We start from the raw sequence: 16,225 nt of genomic DNA, 5'->3' as shown, positions 1-16,225 counted from the left end.
ATAATTGCTATTACTGATTAGTACAAGTACTTTAAGTAATCACCCTCTTCAATAAAACAAGGAGTACCACAAACTTACTTTGTGAATTTCTCATGTGCAAGCGCCCTGAAAGTTAAAGAAGAAGAAGAGTATGAGAATCTGGGGAGGGGAGAGGAAATAAACAAACTTTTTCCCAATTCTTTTGAAACAGTAGAAGGATTTCCTAACTAAGTGCAACTCACAAGACATAGAAAGCATAATCTTGCCAAAAATGAACAGGAAAAATTATCTCCCATTAACCAAGGAATTCATCTTGTTGCTCTTCCTTAGTCCTGTCTTAGACAAGACTGACTAACCTCAGTGTGAGCTTTGGCTCAGAAGAAAGTTAAATAAAAGACTTACAATACGGCTACATGATTACAAGCAGAATTTTGGCTACCTCCAAGAGCCAATGGAATTCTTTAATTGCAATGCAATTAAGGTACGGTCACAACTAATTAACATCATACATCAGTAAAGCAATTAATGGTCATTCTGTGAAGTGCATTGCATCATGGTATGGTTTGTACCTCTCCCAGGACCTAAGTTTGACTGAGGTAAATGATGCCCCTGTTGCCTTTTTCCAAGCTCTTGTTGTAGTCCAGGTAACCTGGCACAGAGGATTAGACCTTTCTGATTCAAGACGCCAGGTCATTAGGGGATGTGATAAGCTCACAAATTGTACAATTACAGGTGGTAATGTTTGTCCATGGAGGTCTGCATTTTATAAACACTACTGTTCATTAATAGGTTTCTGAGGGAGTCTGCCTGATCCGTAGGGTAGCTTCTTCATTTAATGCAAAATACAAATGATTTGAGTCTCTGTGACGCCAGCAAAGCATACTCCTCCTCCACTAAATCTCTCACTCTGCTCTCTTTCCCGCTTGTTGGTCTCTAGCCAACCATTTTTCCCTTCAGGATCATCTCAGGAAAACGCAAAATGAAGAGAAAGATGAAGAAAATCCCAAGTTTCTCTCTATTGGCCAAAACCAATTTAGATTCTTAAGCAACAGGAGGAACACGAAGCTCCTGCAACCATCAGTCTTTACCTGACGTGGTATTTCACCATAAACCAACAGTAACAAGAACAACCAGTAAATACTAAGATGGTGCAAGCTTACTCTTTGGGGAACGGGATAGGTTGAAGCAAGCTGGCAAGGGCTGGTCTCCAGTCATCGTAGTCTGACCTGAAAGATGAACATTTTGTTAACAGCACAGCATGTACTGAATTGGGTTTGTCAACAGTTAGTTCAAGGAGTCAAAGCTTTTTACTGCAGGCAGCAACAGCTCCTCTGTTTTATTGAGACATTCTGAAGATCTATGGTGACATTTTCCCTTTCCATTTGCAGCACATTCTCCACTGAGGCACAATAAATCCAGTATTTACAATGAAACACTTGACCTCCAGAGAGGCCTTCTTTATGACACCTTAAAGACATTTGCTGTTTATGAAACCTGTTGACATTTAATAACTAGGTAATACTTTCATCTAAGTTGGTACAGCAATTACCAGACCATCACTATTTACAGCTCTGCTCTGAATTTAATTGGATTTTTTTCCTATAAGAGGTGAGCCCACTTGTAAAAACAGACTCCCTCCCCTATTTTGACCCACAAAGACCTTATCCATTCCTTCAGTTTGATTTATAAAGCAATTACATATTCATCTGAGGGTGTTCTTGGTGAACTTTATGCAGAACTTTCCTACACGTTACTGTGCACACTCACAACTCATGAGCCTTTTCCTCCTCCCGTTTCTAAGACACAGCCACTCGAGTCCTGCACACACCAAAGCGCATTATTCTCACGCAGGATTCTCAGCACACTGTGACCCCTCCTCTTTCAGAGGATCTCAAATATTTCATGTATTAATTACCACCAATTAAGTGCAGTTATAACAGACTGCACAAAGGATACAAACACCAGAAGATGAATGAAATGAGGAGCCCTTCAGTGTGCCTGGGAGGAAGGGAGGAATTTGGCAAGTCAGCACCAAAACTGTGAACAGAACCCACCAGTCAACGCCCAGACACCAGCACTACCTGCCAGGCCACCTTCACCCTGATGAAGAGTAATGAGCATGGACAGGATTAAACACAGCAAACCTCACATGGGGTCAAACACTTTGGGATATCTGGAAAAGATACCATGGAAGAGTCCATGGCCCCCTCTTACTGCTCTTATCCTTTGGACTGGAGTTTTAAAAGCTACATTACTGGCTGCAGCTTCACTGCAAACTTGGCACAGGAGCGTGATGTTTCTTTAGGAAGGAACAAAGCATAATGTTCTAAAATGAACAGTGTCTCCTGATAGCATTAGACACAGACAACATATGCACAGGAAGCCTTCCAAAATAATGTATTTTTTTTGCAAAGAGAAGGTTCGAGCAGAGAGAAATTGAAGATGGCTGCAATTCCAAAAACCTCATCCACTTTTTGAACGAGGACCAGATAAAATAAAAGTTTCCATAAACTAAGACAGACAGGTTAATATGCACCATGTTGAACAGTTCACCAAGGCAACTTCATGGACACACAGAGAAAATTTATATACCGAAGTATGTCCATAAATATTTTTAAAAAGAAACATATAGATTTAAAAAGGAGGTAAAAAATCTTGATTTTAAGATCAACAGGAGAGAGAATTATCACTTGCCCAAGAGTGGTGGGACTCTAAGGTACATATAACACCCCATGCAAGTAACCAATCAGCAAGAACTTTCTACTACCCGAGAGTCACCTGATATATTAAAAAGCAACAACAAAAGCACAGACAAAAGCAACACAGAAGAACTGTGGGACAGCTTAGTAGTTCTTCCACACTTCCATGCAAAAGTCCCATGTTCAACATGCAGAATTTTCTTTCCCTTGCCATATGTATGGCATAATGAAAAGAAAGGACAAAACGAAAGACCTATAATTTTGGTAGGTAACTTCAGGCAAATAGTCTTGTCCTTTTAACAAGCACATTCCCAGTTAATCCTAGTACATACTTTCCAGTCACCTCCTGAAACCTCCTGGCCAACAGGTCAAGAAGCACAAAATAGTGTTGAGTTCAGGGAAATTCCCTTTTCCATCACCTGCAGTTGTTATACAAGGATAAAAGAGCTTGGATCCGAGGCAGGAACTTAAAGGCAGGCAAGCGGGCAACCAAGATGGCACAATCCAGGCAAAAATCTTGGTGCTGGTTCTCTTCAAAATTGCAAAAAAACAACATTGGGGAATCTTGGCTACGGCCCCTGATAAATACAACTTGTTTATTTTCCTCTCGTTATCTTTAGCATTTGAGGCACAAAGCATATCACATGTCAAGCTACAGCAATCTAAAAAAGAAACCCTCCCACCTATGCCAGTCACTCTGCAAGGCACTGAGACTAATTCTCTGCTCTATCAAAAATCTGGTCTAAATTAGGAGCAGCCCTGACGTGTGTTCGAGGTCCAGAGCTTTGTGATCTCCCATTCACAAGGTTCCTTCCAGCAGCAAAACAAACCTTGCCTGCTGCGAGAGACTAAACAAAGAGAGATGAGAGGATGAGCAGCTCCACTGAAAGCCTCTGAAAAGCAAGGCACGAGGCAGGGCTTTCTTAGGAGGGTTTGTTTTTCCCTTGTCTCTACGTAGAAGTGGATGCTGTGAAACACGTGGAGATGGGGCTTGCCCTATACACTGAATTAAGTCAAGGACAACTCTGACAAAACACCTCTAAGATGAGCTCTCTGAGTTCTTTAATAGACCTTTTAACTAAGCCTCACTGTGTGGCTATTTGTTGTTTCTGGCCTACAGATGAACCGAACGGGTCAGTGACAAGGAACAGAAGAGAGAGATTCATTAGGAGGCCTCCTGCTTACCTACCCTGTCTCTGTGCGAGGCAGACGGAGCAACAGCCGCAGCCATGAGAAGTGCCAGAGGTCTCTGACCCAGACAATCTGGGTTTCAGTGTGTTTGGTAGGTGTGAGAACATAGCCCAGACCACAAGAACTCTGACTCGGAGGTGGCATCATATTGCACTCAAACTCTGTACTCAGGATGTTGTTTGCTCCATTCGTTACCATTTGCACCCCAAAAACAGGCTGCTCTACAGTCATGTTGTGCCTGGATTGATGCTCTGCCCAAGCCTCGAGTTACTCTTCCCATCACAGCCCAGCTTCTTCCAGCAAGTGACAGCTGTGTGCAGCTGGATAGGGATCCTGGAGAGGCCCTGCATGGACCTCCACCCTGGGGTCCTCAGAGAAAGGACAATCTAACATCTTTTTCTACACACATTATACTTTGGAATTCTACTAAGCAGCTGATTTTACTCAAAATGCAATACATTTTGTTGTTAGATGCAATGCAAACAAGTTCAGGAGCTGTATTTTGAACAGAAGAGAGCCCGATATCAAAAGATTTGGTTAAAAATTCAAAGGTGTTTCAGACCACATGGCATAAAGCACCTACTAATCCTTCCTCACAAATGCCAAGAGCCATTTCGAGGCTTCGTTCCTCTTCACATCTCAGGTTAAGTTTTACAGCACGAAAGTTCCTCCTCAAGCAATGTGGAAAGTTGTGATTACTAATAATGTGAACCAATCAATTTTTCATGGCTGGCTTTCAAAGGAAATTGTGAGAGGAAGAAAAAAGCTGCTTTTTAATAGAGCAACACTGCAGACAGAATTGGACAGGATCACTCTCTCCCTTAGCTTTTTAAAACTGAGGGTTAGATACTGTATCCGTTTGCAAAGTAAACTCTGCGAGAGGGCAGTGAAAATAAACCATATTCTATTTTCCTAGAAGAAGAAAAAAGGAATAATATACTTTTGTATGAAATACATAGAATTTGGATACACGAGTGGGACCTGAACGTAAAATCTACACAACCTCTAATCCCTTCAATCTGAGCTAGCAAACGTGAAACAAACATAGCACAAGAATAAAACTAAACTACTTATTAAAAGCCTACGGTGTTTCTTCTCCTCCCACCCATTCCCTCTTCAAAAGCGTATTCTTCTCTCTCTGTGCTCATCTTAGTTCTCTGCACTCTTCTTTCATTTCAAACACACAGCCTTTTTTTTTTTCAGTCCATTCAAAGCTCTACCACAAGATAGAAGTGTTTGAAGCAGGGATAGAATAGGAGCTGGGTTAGTTCTGGCTACAGTTAACAACCCTGCAGCCGGGCGGACAAAGAGGCCGGGCCAGGAGAAGGAAGGAAGGTGCACGGAGGTACGAGAGGAGTTCTGGAAAGGGCCTGTGACAAAATTCCCTTTGGAGCTTCAGAGAGTGCTGAACTGAACACCCATGCTAGGCACAAAACCTGAATGCCAGGGTTGGCCTTATAAAAGCAGAGGATATTCCCCAGGGTATGCGCTGTGCGCGACTTCGGCGTGATTCGAAATCTGAAGCGAGGACCGGTTAGATGGAGTGTCAGGGGCTGCCCGTGCGGAGGCCACCAGCGGGTCACCTGCTGCTCACACCACTCTGCTCACCCAGAAACGTTTCTAGGGACATTGGCCGGTATATTAGCCAACCATAATAATTAAATAATCCCCGACTACATCGAATTTGCCTTCGGGCCGTTGCTACTGGCCTGTTGACATAATACATTTTCCTTCCTAGGGATCACCTTTCACCAAAATGAAAACCTGCCCATATGTCATGTGTGGCACAAACAATCCAAAACATATTAGCAGCCCAGGGCAACCCGGATAAACACGACATAGGAGAATCCACTTGGGATATTCAGAGTATGCCACTGACCTATTGGGGAATGCAGAGGAGGCAGGGAAGCTCCGGTAGGCATTTGTGTTTGGAAAGCTGCTGGTCTTGTCATTGCAAGCACCAAGTCCTCCTTGGTTTTAGAGAATAAGATAGAGATTGGAAGTAACTACTTGACAATAACTTGTTTCCCTAGACTGAAAGGCTAGACAAGGTCAAAAAACTAATCTTACATAAGTCATTTGCTGTCAGATAATAAAAATATAGCCAATTCTCCCAAACATATTCACTTATTCCTTCCCCTTCCTTTCCCTCTCTCTAGATCGAGCTCCTCTGAATTACACTGCACTGTGTTGAGCTCAGGGCTTCAGCGAAAGGTGCTGTGAGAAATGGCCTTCTCAGGCCCTCTCTCAGCTGAAGTACAAATCTGCTATCTGTAAGAGAGCTGGGTGTCATGTTCAGCCTTGTTTTGAGCTGAGCTTGCTTGTTCTAAAAAGAAGCAAATCAGCACTGTGGAAATGGCACGGAAAGCTCCTGGCCTGGCAGCCCAGGAGAGCAGGGCTGCAGGGCCCTCCTCGCCCAGCAGGAGATTCTCCAACCACAGCTCTGCTGGGCAAGTACAAGTTTGACTGCACAAGGCATTCTCCAATGCAGGGAAACATTAACATGCAGGCAGGAGCTGAACAGTGCTAAGGATCTCCCAGATACTTTAATTTAATATGCTCAACAGAAAGTTCTCCATTAATTTTGTATATTTTCCAAGTACCAACTTAAGTCTTGCAGCATTCAAGAGGCACCAACTGGCATCAATAACATTACCAGAGTCCAGAAGAATGCATCCGAAATATTGACACAAAAGTTGGATCCATCTCTGAGTGCAGGAAAAAATACCATGTTCCACTAGAGTCTGTGTCTCCTTCAAAATGTATCCAGACTGTTGGTCATCTGCCAACTTCTTTAAAACCACAAATTTATGTTTTCCTTTAGAATGCAATAATTGTGCTTTGTTACTCAACTACATTAGAAAAAGGGTCAAAGATATTCTGAATTGTACAGTATCAGCCACAGAGCAGAACCTCAGGTCTGATTATTTAAATCTGCACATGTAGCTTTCTGCATAGAATGTGAGATATTAGAGCAATTACTAAATAATTGCAAATACATTTTAATCAATATTAGAGTGTTTTTATTTAAGAGTATGTATGGTGTAGGAGTTAGTTGAACAATAAATGTCCTCTGCTGAAAACACTGTTAAGAATTCTTATTTGCTAGACTTGAATAATAAAAATGTCTAGAAAAAATTACTCCCTGCTGCCCTAAGTTAATTATGTAAAAAAGATATAACTGTAGGTGATTCTCTTGTTTTGCTGATGTCAAACACCTAAAAGAACAATTAAGTTCAATGCTAACCAACTCATTTATGTTTTGCTTACAACTGGTATTAATAATAACATTATTTTAGGGGTTGCCTGTTGAGCTCTGCTCCTAGATAGCTGAATGTTTTTTTTCCTATTTACATGCTCTTCTTTTTTTTTTTCAAAGTATGGTTATAATTTTTAAAGCATCAGAAAGTCTTTGTTCAGAAAATCCATTTCTACATTGATGCTTTAGGTTCAGCAAGAATAGAAGGGATGAATGGGAACGGAAGGGATTCAAATCAGTGGAGCTAGGACAATTTACACCAGCCATGGCTCTGCCTCAGAAACTGTCCTGTGTTCTCATTTCTTCGGGGAGGTGATTTCTCAAGCAGGGTGTAGACAAGGCAATCTGAGAAGAATTGCACCGATTTTGTAATACCTTTGGTCATGGTCTCTGCATGTGTCATGGGCTCATTCTGCAGAATTACCACTGTACAAGCTGTGAAAGGACTCAGAGCTGCTCCACACCTATAACCTGTGCTATACAGATTCCCAGTTTCACTCTTGCTATTGAAAACCTTGATTAGAAAAAGAAAGCAATCACAAGTGAAATTAGAGCTCTTTGTGCATGAAATTATTTGGGAATTAAACCCTGGCATGCAGATCTCTTAAAATTTGGAGAGACTAGGAGGAAGAACATGTCCATTCGTGAATCTGTTTGTGTCAGCTGTATGATGAAATCAAAACTGTGAATACTTAATGAGTCAGCATCCAATGCAGCATCAAGACTGCAAGAGTTCATGAGGTCTATGGAAGGCATCAAGAATCAAGGGGATAGGAATAAATACACAATGTGCTTAACGCAGTACCTGGATGCAAAAAGACCTAGAAGCCATTGGATAAAGCAAAATCAGGTGCTGTGCTGTTCTAATACAAACATTTTTAAAGGGAGAGAAGGCTAGACTGGGAGGAAGAAATGATCCTTCAGTAACTTTTGCCCAAGGATCTAATGACACCAGTATTTTAGATTGAATGCCAGGCCTTACCTCCAATTTTGAGTGTGTGCTTATGTATGTATTTCCAAGCCATCTCAGCAGTGAGTGAAAAGATATGTTGAAATTGGTACTATGTACTTAGAAAACACTGAAAATGTGGGGCAAAACTTTCACAAATTCCTCCGTAATGGTCACTGCACTTCATGTAGCCCCTAGAGAGCAAACATCTAGATTTGCATTTACCTCACTGTAGCCTCACAATTTATAACAGAGTCCAAGATTCTTATAATATACAATACCATTATTATTTTGTAAAGGCTGTCTGAACATTCACTTCCCAATACAGGTTTCACTGTACCCAAGGGGCTGCACTGTGCTAAATGGACTGGGCATAAAACTGGAGGACCCACTATGCTTCTGAACAAGTCATAAACCTTCCAGAATCAAACATGTGAAGGGAGAATATCTAGGTAAGAGACACTGATCTCATCCAATCCCTGCTGAAAGTCAGGAGAGCAGAACTGCTTATCACTGCAAAAGCTACAAGAGACATGGCTTTTTGGAGCTTTGTCTTGGGCAATCCCAACAGCTCAAGAAGGGACAAATGGATTTCCCATGGTGGCTAACAACAAAACAGAAACCATTGGCAACAATATTCCATCTTCTGTAATATGCCTGAGGGTCACCGTACAAATAAGCCTTCTGTTTTCATCTTCCTAACACTATTTTTAGAATATATTGGCAGTGCCAGATGTCTCTTTCAGAGGCTGGACTCTAGTGATCGAGTTAGATTTATAACCGTGTGTTTGCACATCTTGCTAGTCACAGATGTGGGAGAAGAGAGGTCTATGGGAAAAGCCCCCACTGTCGAGATGACACTGTTCAAAAAGCTGTTAAATAGTTACTCACAGCATCTTGAGTATTTCAACATAACAGCCAAGGATCCTGTCTGCTTGGGTACTGAGCTCAATGCTCATGGTGCTGCAGGTAGGACTGACCATCAAGCAGTCAATCAGGTTGGGCTCGCTGTCATTGCCCACATTGGCTGTCATCTTCTGATTCGTGGTGTTGTTGCGCTCTACTTCCACGTGGATCTCATTGGAGGTGACGATGACTGGCTTGAGCCGGGATTCACTTAAGGTGGCCTCTTGGGAGACCAGGTCAGGACTCGTGTGAAGAAGGCGGAGGGGAAGATTCGGCTTTCGGTCGCATTGCTGCTGGCAGCCGTTCCGAATTTCCTTCAAGCTTGGTGAATTGTCTCGACTGAATTTAAAAAACAAACAAATAATTTCAGTAGTCAGACATAATAGCAGAGAGAGGGCGTGCAATGCTGAGAAGCCAAAATATTTTGCAATTTCCCACCGTATTTCACCCCAGCCCACTGAACTGCTTTCTCTCATGTAATCTAATTATTGAAATCAATTAAAAATATTAAAAGTCTCTGGGAGGACTGTTCTGTAGGCCCTTTTCTGCAAAGATTTGAGCTTTTCATCAGTCTAATTGACACGCCAGTCTAGTATAAAGGTGAACTTTCCCATCCAAGTTGTGCAAAGCTGTAATAGGATCCATGCCCAAGTATGTATCTGGCTACAGTACATGCCCAGACATTTGTCTGCAGTCCTCACGTCTGGAATTTTTTTGGACACTAAGCAGCCACTGTCTGTGCCCCACCACGAGAAAGTCAGATAGGCTTAAACAAACAGGAAACAAAGTGGAGGGGAAGCCTCAGTGTCTATTGGAAATTGGCTCACGTGTTAAGAACTGCAGCATCTATTTTGTGGCAAGTCAGGAATCAAATTTTCCACAATAACTGAGACGGCATCATGAAAGCAGCTCCGCTTCAGAGCTATGGATACACTGGGTTTTAAACACAATTGCTTCTCCAAAATTTCACCTTTCCCCTTGGTTTAGATATACACACATTTCATGTGCCAGAAAGGGATTAAAACTGACACTGTTCTGAATAGCTAGTGCTTAACTCTCAGAGACAGAGTTCTTGTGGAGCTTTCTCATTTTTTTTCTGCTCTAAAAAGGCTAGTTATGGTGCAGTGTGTCTCAAAGGAATAGGGGCCAAGATCAGCAGGCAGCTGGGTGGTGATACTAATCCTAGAAGTTACTACAGCTTGTAGTACTGAAGAGGTGGGAACTGCTGAGCTCCTCAGCTCCTCAGATCACCAGCAATGTGTAGTGATAATATACCATAGTCAATCCCTCAAAACACGCCACAGTGAGTAGAAGTGATCAAAGAGATTCAATGTCCTCTGGTCCTCCAGGTTTACAAACACAAAAGCTTAACAAATATAGTCACTTGTCTACGAAGCACACACATAATTGCATAACTGAACAGAACACCAAAATGTAATGCCAGCAATGAGCAGAGCAAGAAGGAATACGTGCTCACATACCCATACCCATGTGCACAGAGATCCTGTTTACAGCCTGAATGAAGGCTCTGACACCACGGGCTCGGGAGTGAGTAACATGTGGTCAGCTGAGAATTCATACTGACCTGTTGATAAATTCCTCGTAACACGAATAAATGGCTGCTAAGCAGACAGCTACAAGATTTGGCAGGACCCTGGGATGGGGGCACTGTCCAGTTGGACCATGCATGCTGAAAAACAAAAACCAAGATGACATCACTGTGATGAAAATTTCTGTGGGCAAAAACAGTCAGACAGAATGGGGTGCCAGAACAGGATAGACAGCCTTGGGGAATCTTCAAGGAGCACCAAACAGAGGGTTGATTTAACTCTGTAAATCCCCACCACACCGCCCTGTTTAAGACGTGTCCTTAGTTTATTTAATGCTGCATCTCAACAGTTCCCATGAAACCTCACACATGACTGAGCACTACATGGCCTAAAGTTAACAGGAATCTCTCTGTAGCGACTCAGATTCTAAATGCATAAAAGGAATGTACAGACAGCAAGGTCCATTCACCTCCAGGATGTAAATAGGCAGAACGTGCCAGCCATATTTGAGAATGAGCTAAAAAAAGACTTCAGGAACATTGCCTCATGGGCTCTGTTCAGCAATTTGCTGTTTACCAGCACCAAAACCCACCAGCTACTACAACAGCTACTAAAGAGATGAGCAGGACTGAGAGAAGTATCACAGGGAAGCATATATATATAGGATTATAGATACTCCGTAGCATTAAATATAACTAACCTATGAATAAACTTCTTCACCACCTCCATTCCAGCATTCAGCTCATTCAAAGCCAGAATATACTCCTGAGTAAACAGACGCAACCGAGGGCATTTCCCAAAATCCTGTCCAAAAAGGAGAGACTCAGTGAAGATGGTGAAACATGCCTGCAATATATGGTGTGTTTTCAACAGAAATCAACCCAAACACAACTGAATTCACTTCATAATTACTCTGACAGCTTCTGGAGAACAGCATCATTGTATACTAAAGAAATGAGCTACTACAAATATTGGTATATTTTCCAATTCTCCTCCGTCGCCACCTAGACCCATGTTCAAAGTAAAAATTGCTTAATGCAATAACAGTGTGTAAATTCCCATCTACACTTACAATATTTCTTCCATGCTCTTCTTTTTGAATTACATTTTGTTGTTGTTTTTCATTTTTTTTTCTTGCATTTGTAACTGCAGTTTTTAAAGGATAACACAAGTGTGAATTTTAACTTTTTGGATCATATCTACTCTGCTTTTAGAGAAAAGTCCATCTTTTTTTTTGACATGCTATCAGTAAGTGATAAAATACAAAAACACGCTCAGTTTCTTCTCTAGTGATTTATACTCGAAGTACACCATGGATTTGACAGGTGAGCTCAACAGTGATTTCCTTCCTATCATGAAACAGGAGAAACACTTACGAGCTATAAGCCTGCATCTCCTCAGATCAGCTGCTATTTTGAGACGTGAAAACAGTAAAATTTTCTATCTGCTGGTGAGTGTTATTCTGCAGCACATTTATTCAAATGTACACAGGTGTAACCTTATTATGCAGGCATTAAAGAACTAAAAAATTAAATTAGTGAGTGGTGAGCAAGGCCCACTGAGCAGAAATGAGCCTTCCCAGTCATCCCTCAAGCAGCTGACTTAAGAAGAGTCATCCTGAATAAATAAATGGCAGTTGAAATCTTGAAAGAAATGCTGGAAATGGTAACCAACTGGGGGAACATGGAAAGGAAGATCCATTTGCAAAGCACTGAAACCTTCGGTTACTTAATTTGGTTTTAGACCATTGGTTCAACAGCATGAGACTACATGTGCTTCCTATAGCATCTGGTGCCATATAACTTCGTATACAAAGTCCTTTCAAGATAGCTTATGTGGTCACAGTTTTTTTCATGATTTTTTTTTGCTAAGCATCCTACCTGAAAGGGCAACAAAAGCCCACAAAATCATAAAGAGGATGTTATTATTGACCAGGTTGCTCTGAAATTAAAAAAAAAGTCTCTAAAAAAATAGTGTGACGCCCTGTTACCAGACCAGTTACAAAATAATACATGCAACCTATATTGTCTGCTCCTACAAGTACAGCAATGGTGCCTATATTCAAGTATTTGGCTCAGCCTACAAACAGCTGAGTTTCTCTTTAAACCCAAGTACTTGAGAGGATGCTGAGCACTCCTGGAACAACACATCTCCAGTCCTGCAGGGAACCCACAGAATCAGTAATATAAAAAAAAATGACATTTCAAAGTGATAGCTAAATGAGGACTCCTATTTCTTAGGTGGGAAACTGTGGAACAGAACCTGTCATGAACTTATCAAAAGACAGAACAAATTAATGGTACAGGTATGATCACAAAGTTCAGTTTCCTGCCGTGAGCACACTGCATGTGGCTTCCTAAGGTTATACAGTTTACTGGCAACATTGCTAATTGTCCTAAAAGATAATTAGCTTTATCTACACGTATGCACACACGCATACACCTACCCCTTCTCTCTCTCTAAAGGATTATTCAGTACAGAACTCCCTGGAGAGCCCTAAAGTGCCCAAATCCACTCCAATTTATATACGACACCGTAAATTCTCTGACTACACACTGCGGTACAGACATGTTGATTTTCAATCTACAAATGTTAAGTATGGTAAATATACCCAATTCTCCGAAGGTAACCAAACACAAGCATTACACTATGCATTTAGATTTTATTTGAGACCCCTCAAGAGCTCTGGATTCTTAAAAAAAAAAAAATCAGTCTGGAATCCAAGAATAACATTTACAGAATATTTCACTGAACACTACAGAATATTCCAAAATGTTTACATGTCTGGAGAGCACAGGCACAGTGCCAGGAATACGACCTTTCAGCAATCTTAGGCTCTCTAGCTAGCTCTGCAAACTGCATGAGTTAAATAATAATACTGTAGTAAAAGTAAGAAATATGAACTGTTTTCTACTGGATTCATGCTGTACACAGGGCTACAGTGGATGGTCTCTAAAATTGCACCAGTTAGTGAAAATAATTTGTGTATTTACAGAAGTATGAAAACCATCCCTGAGATCTCTGAGAAGTGAATTGCCTTAAATATAATATTTATTCGTTACTGCTTGCTACAGCTTTGTGAAGCAAAATCTCTTTGCACAAATTACAAACTGCAGCTGGAAACTTTGGATGCCTCAGAGTTTGTAAACAGCTCATAAACACCCAGGCCTCTTTAGGAAAGAAATGCATATCATCTAAGCATTTCTTCATAATCAGGAGGAGCATATCTGGTACACAGGGTGAAAGAAGCAAGTTGGCGGGGCACTCTTCTAGCATTTATTCCAATCACTAGAAAGGAATTGACTGGGAAAGAAGGAAGGCAGCTTGGATAAAAATGACCATAAAATAACCATAAAATGACAGAGTTTATGATTCCTAGAAAGAACAACGAAGGATAATAGCAGAAAATCATGAAGTCAGGAAATTTCAGTAAGAACTCAACATGAGTCTAAAGAAAAATGGCATTCAGGATAGCTGGTGGTATCTTAAATAAAGTGTTGAGGGGCTTAAGCTCAAAAATCAAGGAAGTCTCTGTTTTTGTTGAACGGAAATTGTTTTTTAACCAGATTCATGTTATTAACTCCAAGGATGCACAAGGGACATACACAGGAGCAAAGGGCCAGGCAGGAGAGAGCTGGAGCTGCATAAGCTGGCACTGTGGCCTAAAGAAATGCTCATTAAATCATGGTTTTGCTGAGACTCTTTTGAAAACCCCACTGAAAGCTTACAGTTCTGCATCCACAAAGCAACACGTGGCTACATGCAGCATTCACACTTGGGGAGTTTAAATAAATCACAGTTTTGTGCATTGTGGGCAAAAGAGCGGCTGCTAATTACACAAGGTATCACAATTAAAAAAACATCTCCAAACTGCCCCGGTTCCCGTAACACAGTTCCTCACCATGTTGTGTTTGAGAATCCTCTGTACCACCGGGGTGAACACTTCGATGACAACCATCGACCGAGGACGCTCTCGGCAGTGCTGTAATGAGCAACAAGTCATCTTGTGAGCTGCAGAAATTGTGAAGTTGGACCCTGGCTTCACAGCCAGTGCCCGGATTACTTCAAGATTAATGCAACCTGGTAAGCTTTCCTAAACTGCCTTTCAATGAGATTCAAGATAAAAACTTGGTCGACCTTGCAGGGTACCAACAAACCTCTCTCCCATCAACACAGACTTTTAAGTATTGATCAGAGCAGCCCAGGTTGGAAAGGAGCTTTAGAGGCCATGTCCTCAAACCCTCCATCTCAAAGCAAGGCCAATTTTGAAGTTACATTTGCTGACTAAAGGCCTTGTCCAGGGAGTACTTCTCAGAAGGCAGATTCCACAACACGGAATCACAATTTCCCTTGCTGCAACTAAACGCAGCCTTTAATGACCTTTACCTTTAACGACAATTAGGTACCCATCTCTGATAGAAATCAAAGGAGAGAAAAAAAAATATAAAGAGAGATTTCACAAATAGAGGTATTCTGTTGTGATACCTTGCAGAAGAATTCACAGAGGTCAGGAGGAGGATGGTTGTTTTCCAATAAAGGTGCAATTGCCTTAAAAAATAAAGAAAAAGAGGAAAAATATAAATTAAGACTGGAGATATGGGAGGTAAAGCTCATTTTACATTTTAAAAAAAGAACAAAAGTGTCAATATAGCAATCAGATTGTAGATTGTGTGGTTATTTTATTTGGCTCAAACACATCCTGCTAGGAACCCTCCAGGAAATTCTGCTTTTAACTGCATCAGTGTAAATTCCTCAAAGAGAGTGAAGGAATACAATTTTCATAAAACATCAATATCAGACCCGTTGTTTTAAGATGAAACATAGCAGGGATGAGAATCCTGCTTGCTGCTTCAGTAATTACATCTGTCTACCTCAAAAACAGAAATACACCAAATAAACAAGTGTTTTATAACGAGCTCATGCTCACATACAGCCAATAGCAAAGAGGCACTTTTAGAGGAAGTAACTCACCAAAATGACATAACACTGTTATTGCCTTTAAGAACACTATTCAACAGAATCAAGCATCTAACCTTGAGAAAGTTGATATCAACTGTTCCTTCTTTGTTGCTATGCAAACCAATGTGGTTATGCTCAGTAAATATATTAAAGGTCATACGTGCCACTGAGAGTCTAATGAACTTAATGTTGTTGCTGCTTCCTTTGAAAATTAGAACCTGGGAGCAGAACAATGTATTCTCTCTACGTGATAATGCCTTCGGGTTTTCCAGTCTTGTGCTACAGGGATTCCCAGTACCCATTTTAAAGTAAGACTTTAAACACAGCAGCTAGGACATTTTGTATTAAGCAACAGAACAACAGATATTTTATCTGGATGGCAAGTGGAGTTTCATGAGGCAGCCTGGTTTGGTTTCTTTGCTTTCCTTTTTTTTCTCCTGAAGGATTTCAGCCCAAATGAGTCTGCTCAAAATGAGCTTCAAAATAGCCAGTTTCACATACAAGCAGGTTGAGATTAATGTGAATTTTAACATCTGCAAAGATCTGTTGGGTTATACACAACATTTGAGAAATTTCCATTCTGCATTTTTTTTAACGCCATCAGTCTCCAGCTACTCACTCTTTTTCTGCTGATGGTCCAGCAATGGTGCATGCTTTTTACAATGCAACACAATTGCAATGAAACTAGAATATCCTTTCTACCTTTTCGAAACTAAGCTGAAGATCTTCCTTG

General features: G+C 41.1%; 1 protein-coding gene across 1 annotated transcript in view; it reads right to left on the bottom strand.

The window, feature by feature from the left end:
- The window catches only part of CMIP (c-Maf inducing protein), a 124,083-nt gene that overhangs the window by 13,759 nt on the left and 94,099 nt on the right, over nucleotides 1-16,225 (bottom strand). The window contains exons 6-12 of the mRNA XM_088529057.1: nucleotides 15,019-15,081; nucleotides 14,435-14,515; nucleotides 11,234-11,337; nucleotides 10,569-10,673; nucleotides 8,969-9,322; nucleotides 1,140-1,205; nucleotides 79-105 (exon numbers count right to left, since the gene is read on the bottom strand). Of these exons, the coding sequence (XP_088385183.1) occupies nucleotides 79-105; nucleotides 1,140-1,205; nucleotides 8,969-9,322; nucleotides 10,569-10,673; nucleotides 11,234-11,337; nucleotides 14,435-14,515; nucleotides 15,019-15,081 (800 nt within the window). The remainder of the gene's footprint in view (nucleotides 1-78; nucleotides 106-1,139; nucleotides 1,206-8,968; nucleotides 9,323-10,568; nucleotides 10,674-11,233; nucleotides 11,338-14,434; nucleotides 14,516-15,018; nucleotides 15,082-16,225) is intronic.

The sequence above is a fragment of the Tinamus guttatus genome, unplaced genomic scaffold (genome assembly GCF_059628265.1).
Source record: "Tinamus guttatus ecotype Peru unplaced genomic scaffold, ASM5962826v1 Tinamus_guttatus_pri_ptg000323l, whole genome shotgun sequence".
NCBI lineage: Eukaryota > Metazoa > Chordata > Aves > Tinamiformes > Tinamidae > Tinamus > Tinamus guttatus.
This window is presented reverse-complemented; position numbering and strand designations above follow the sequence as displayed.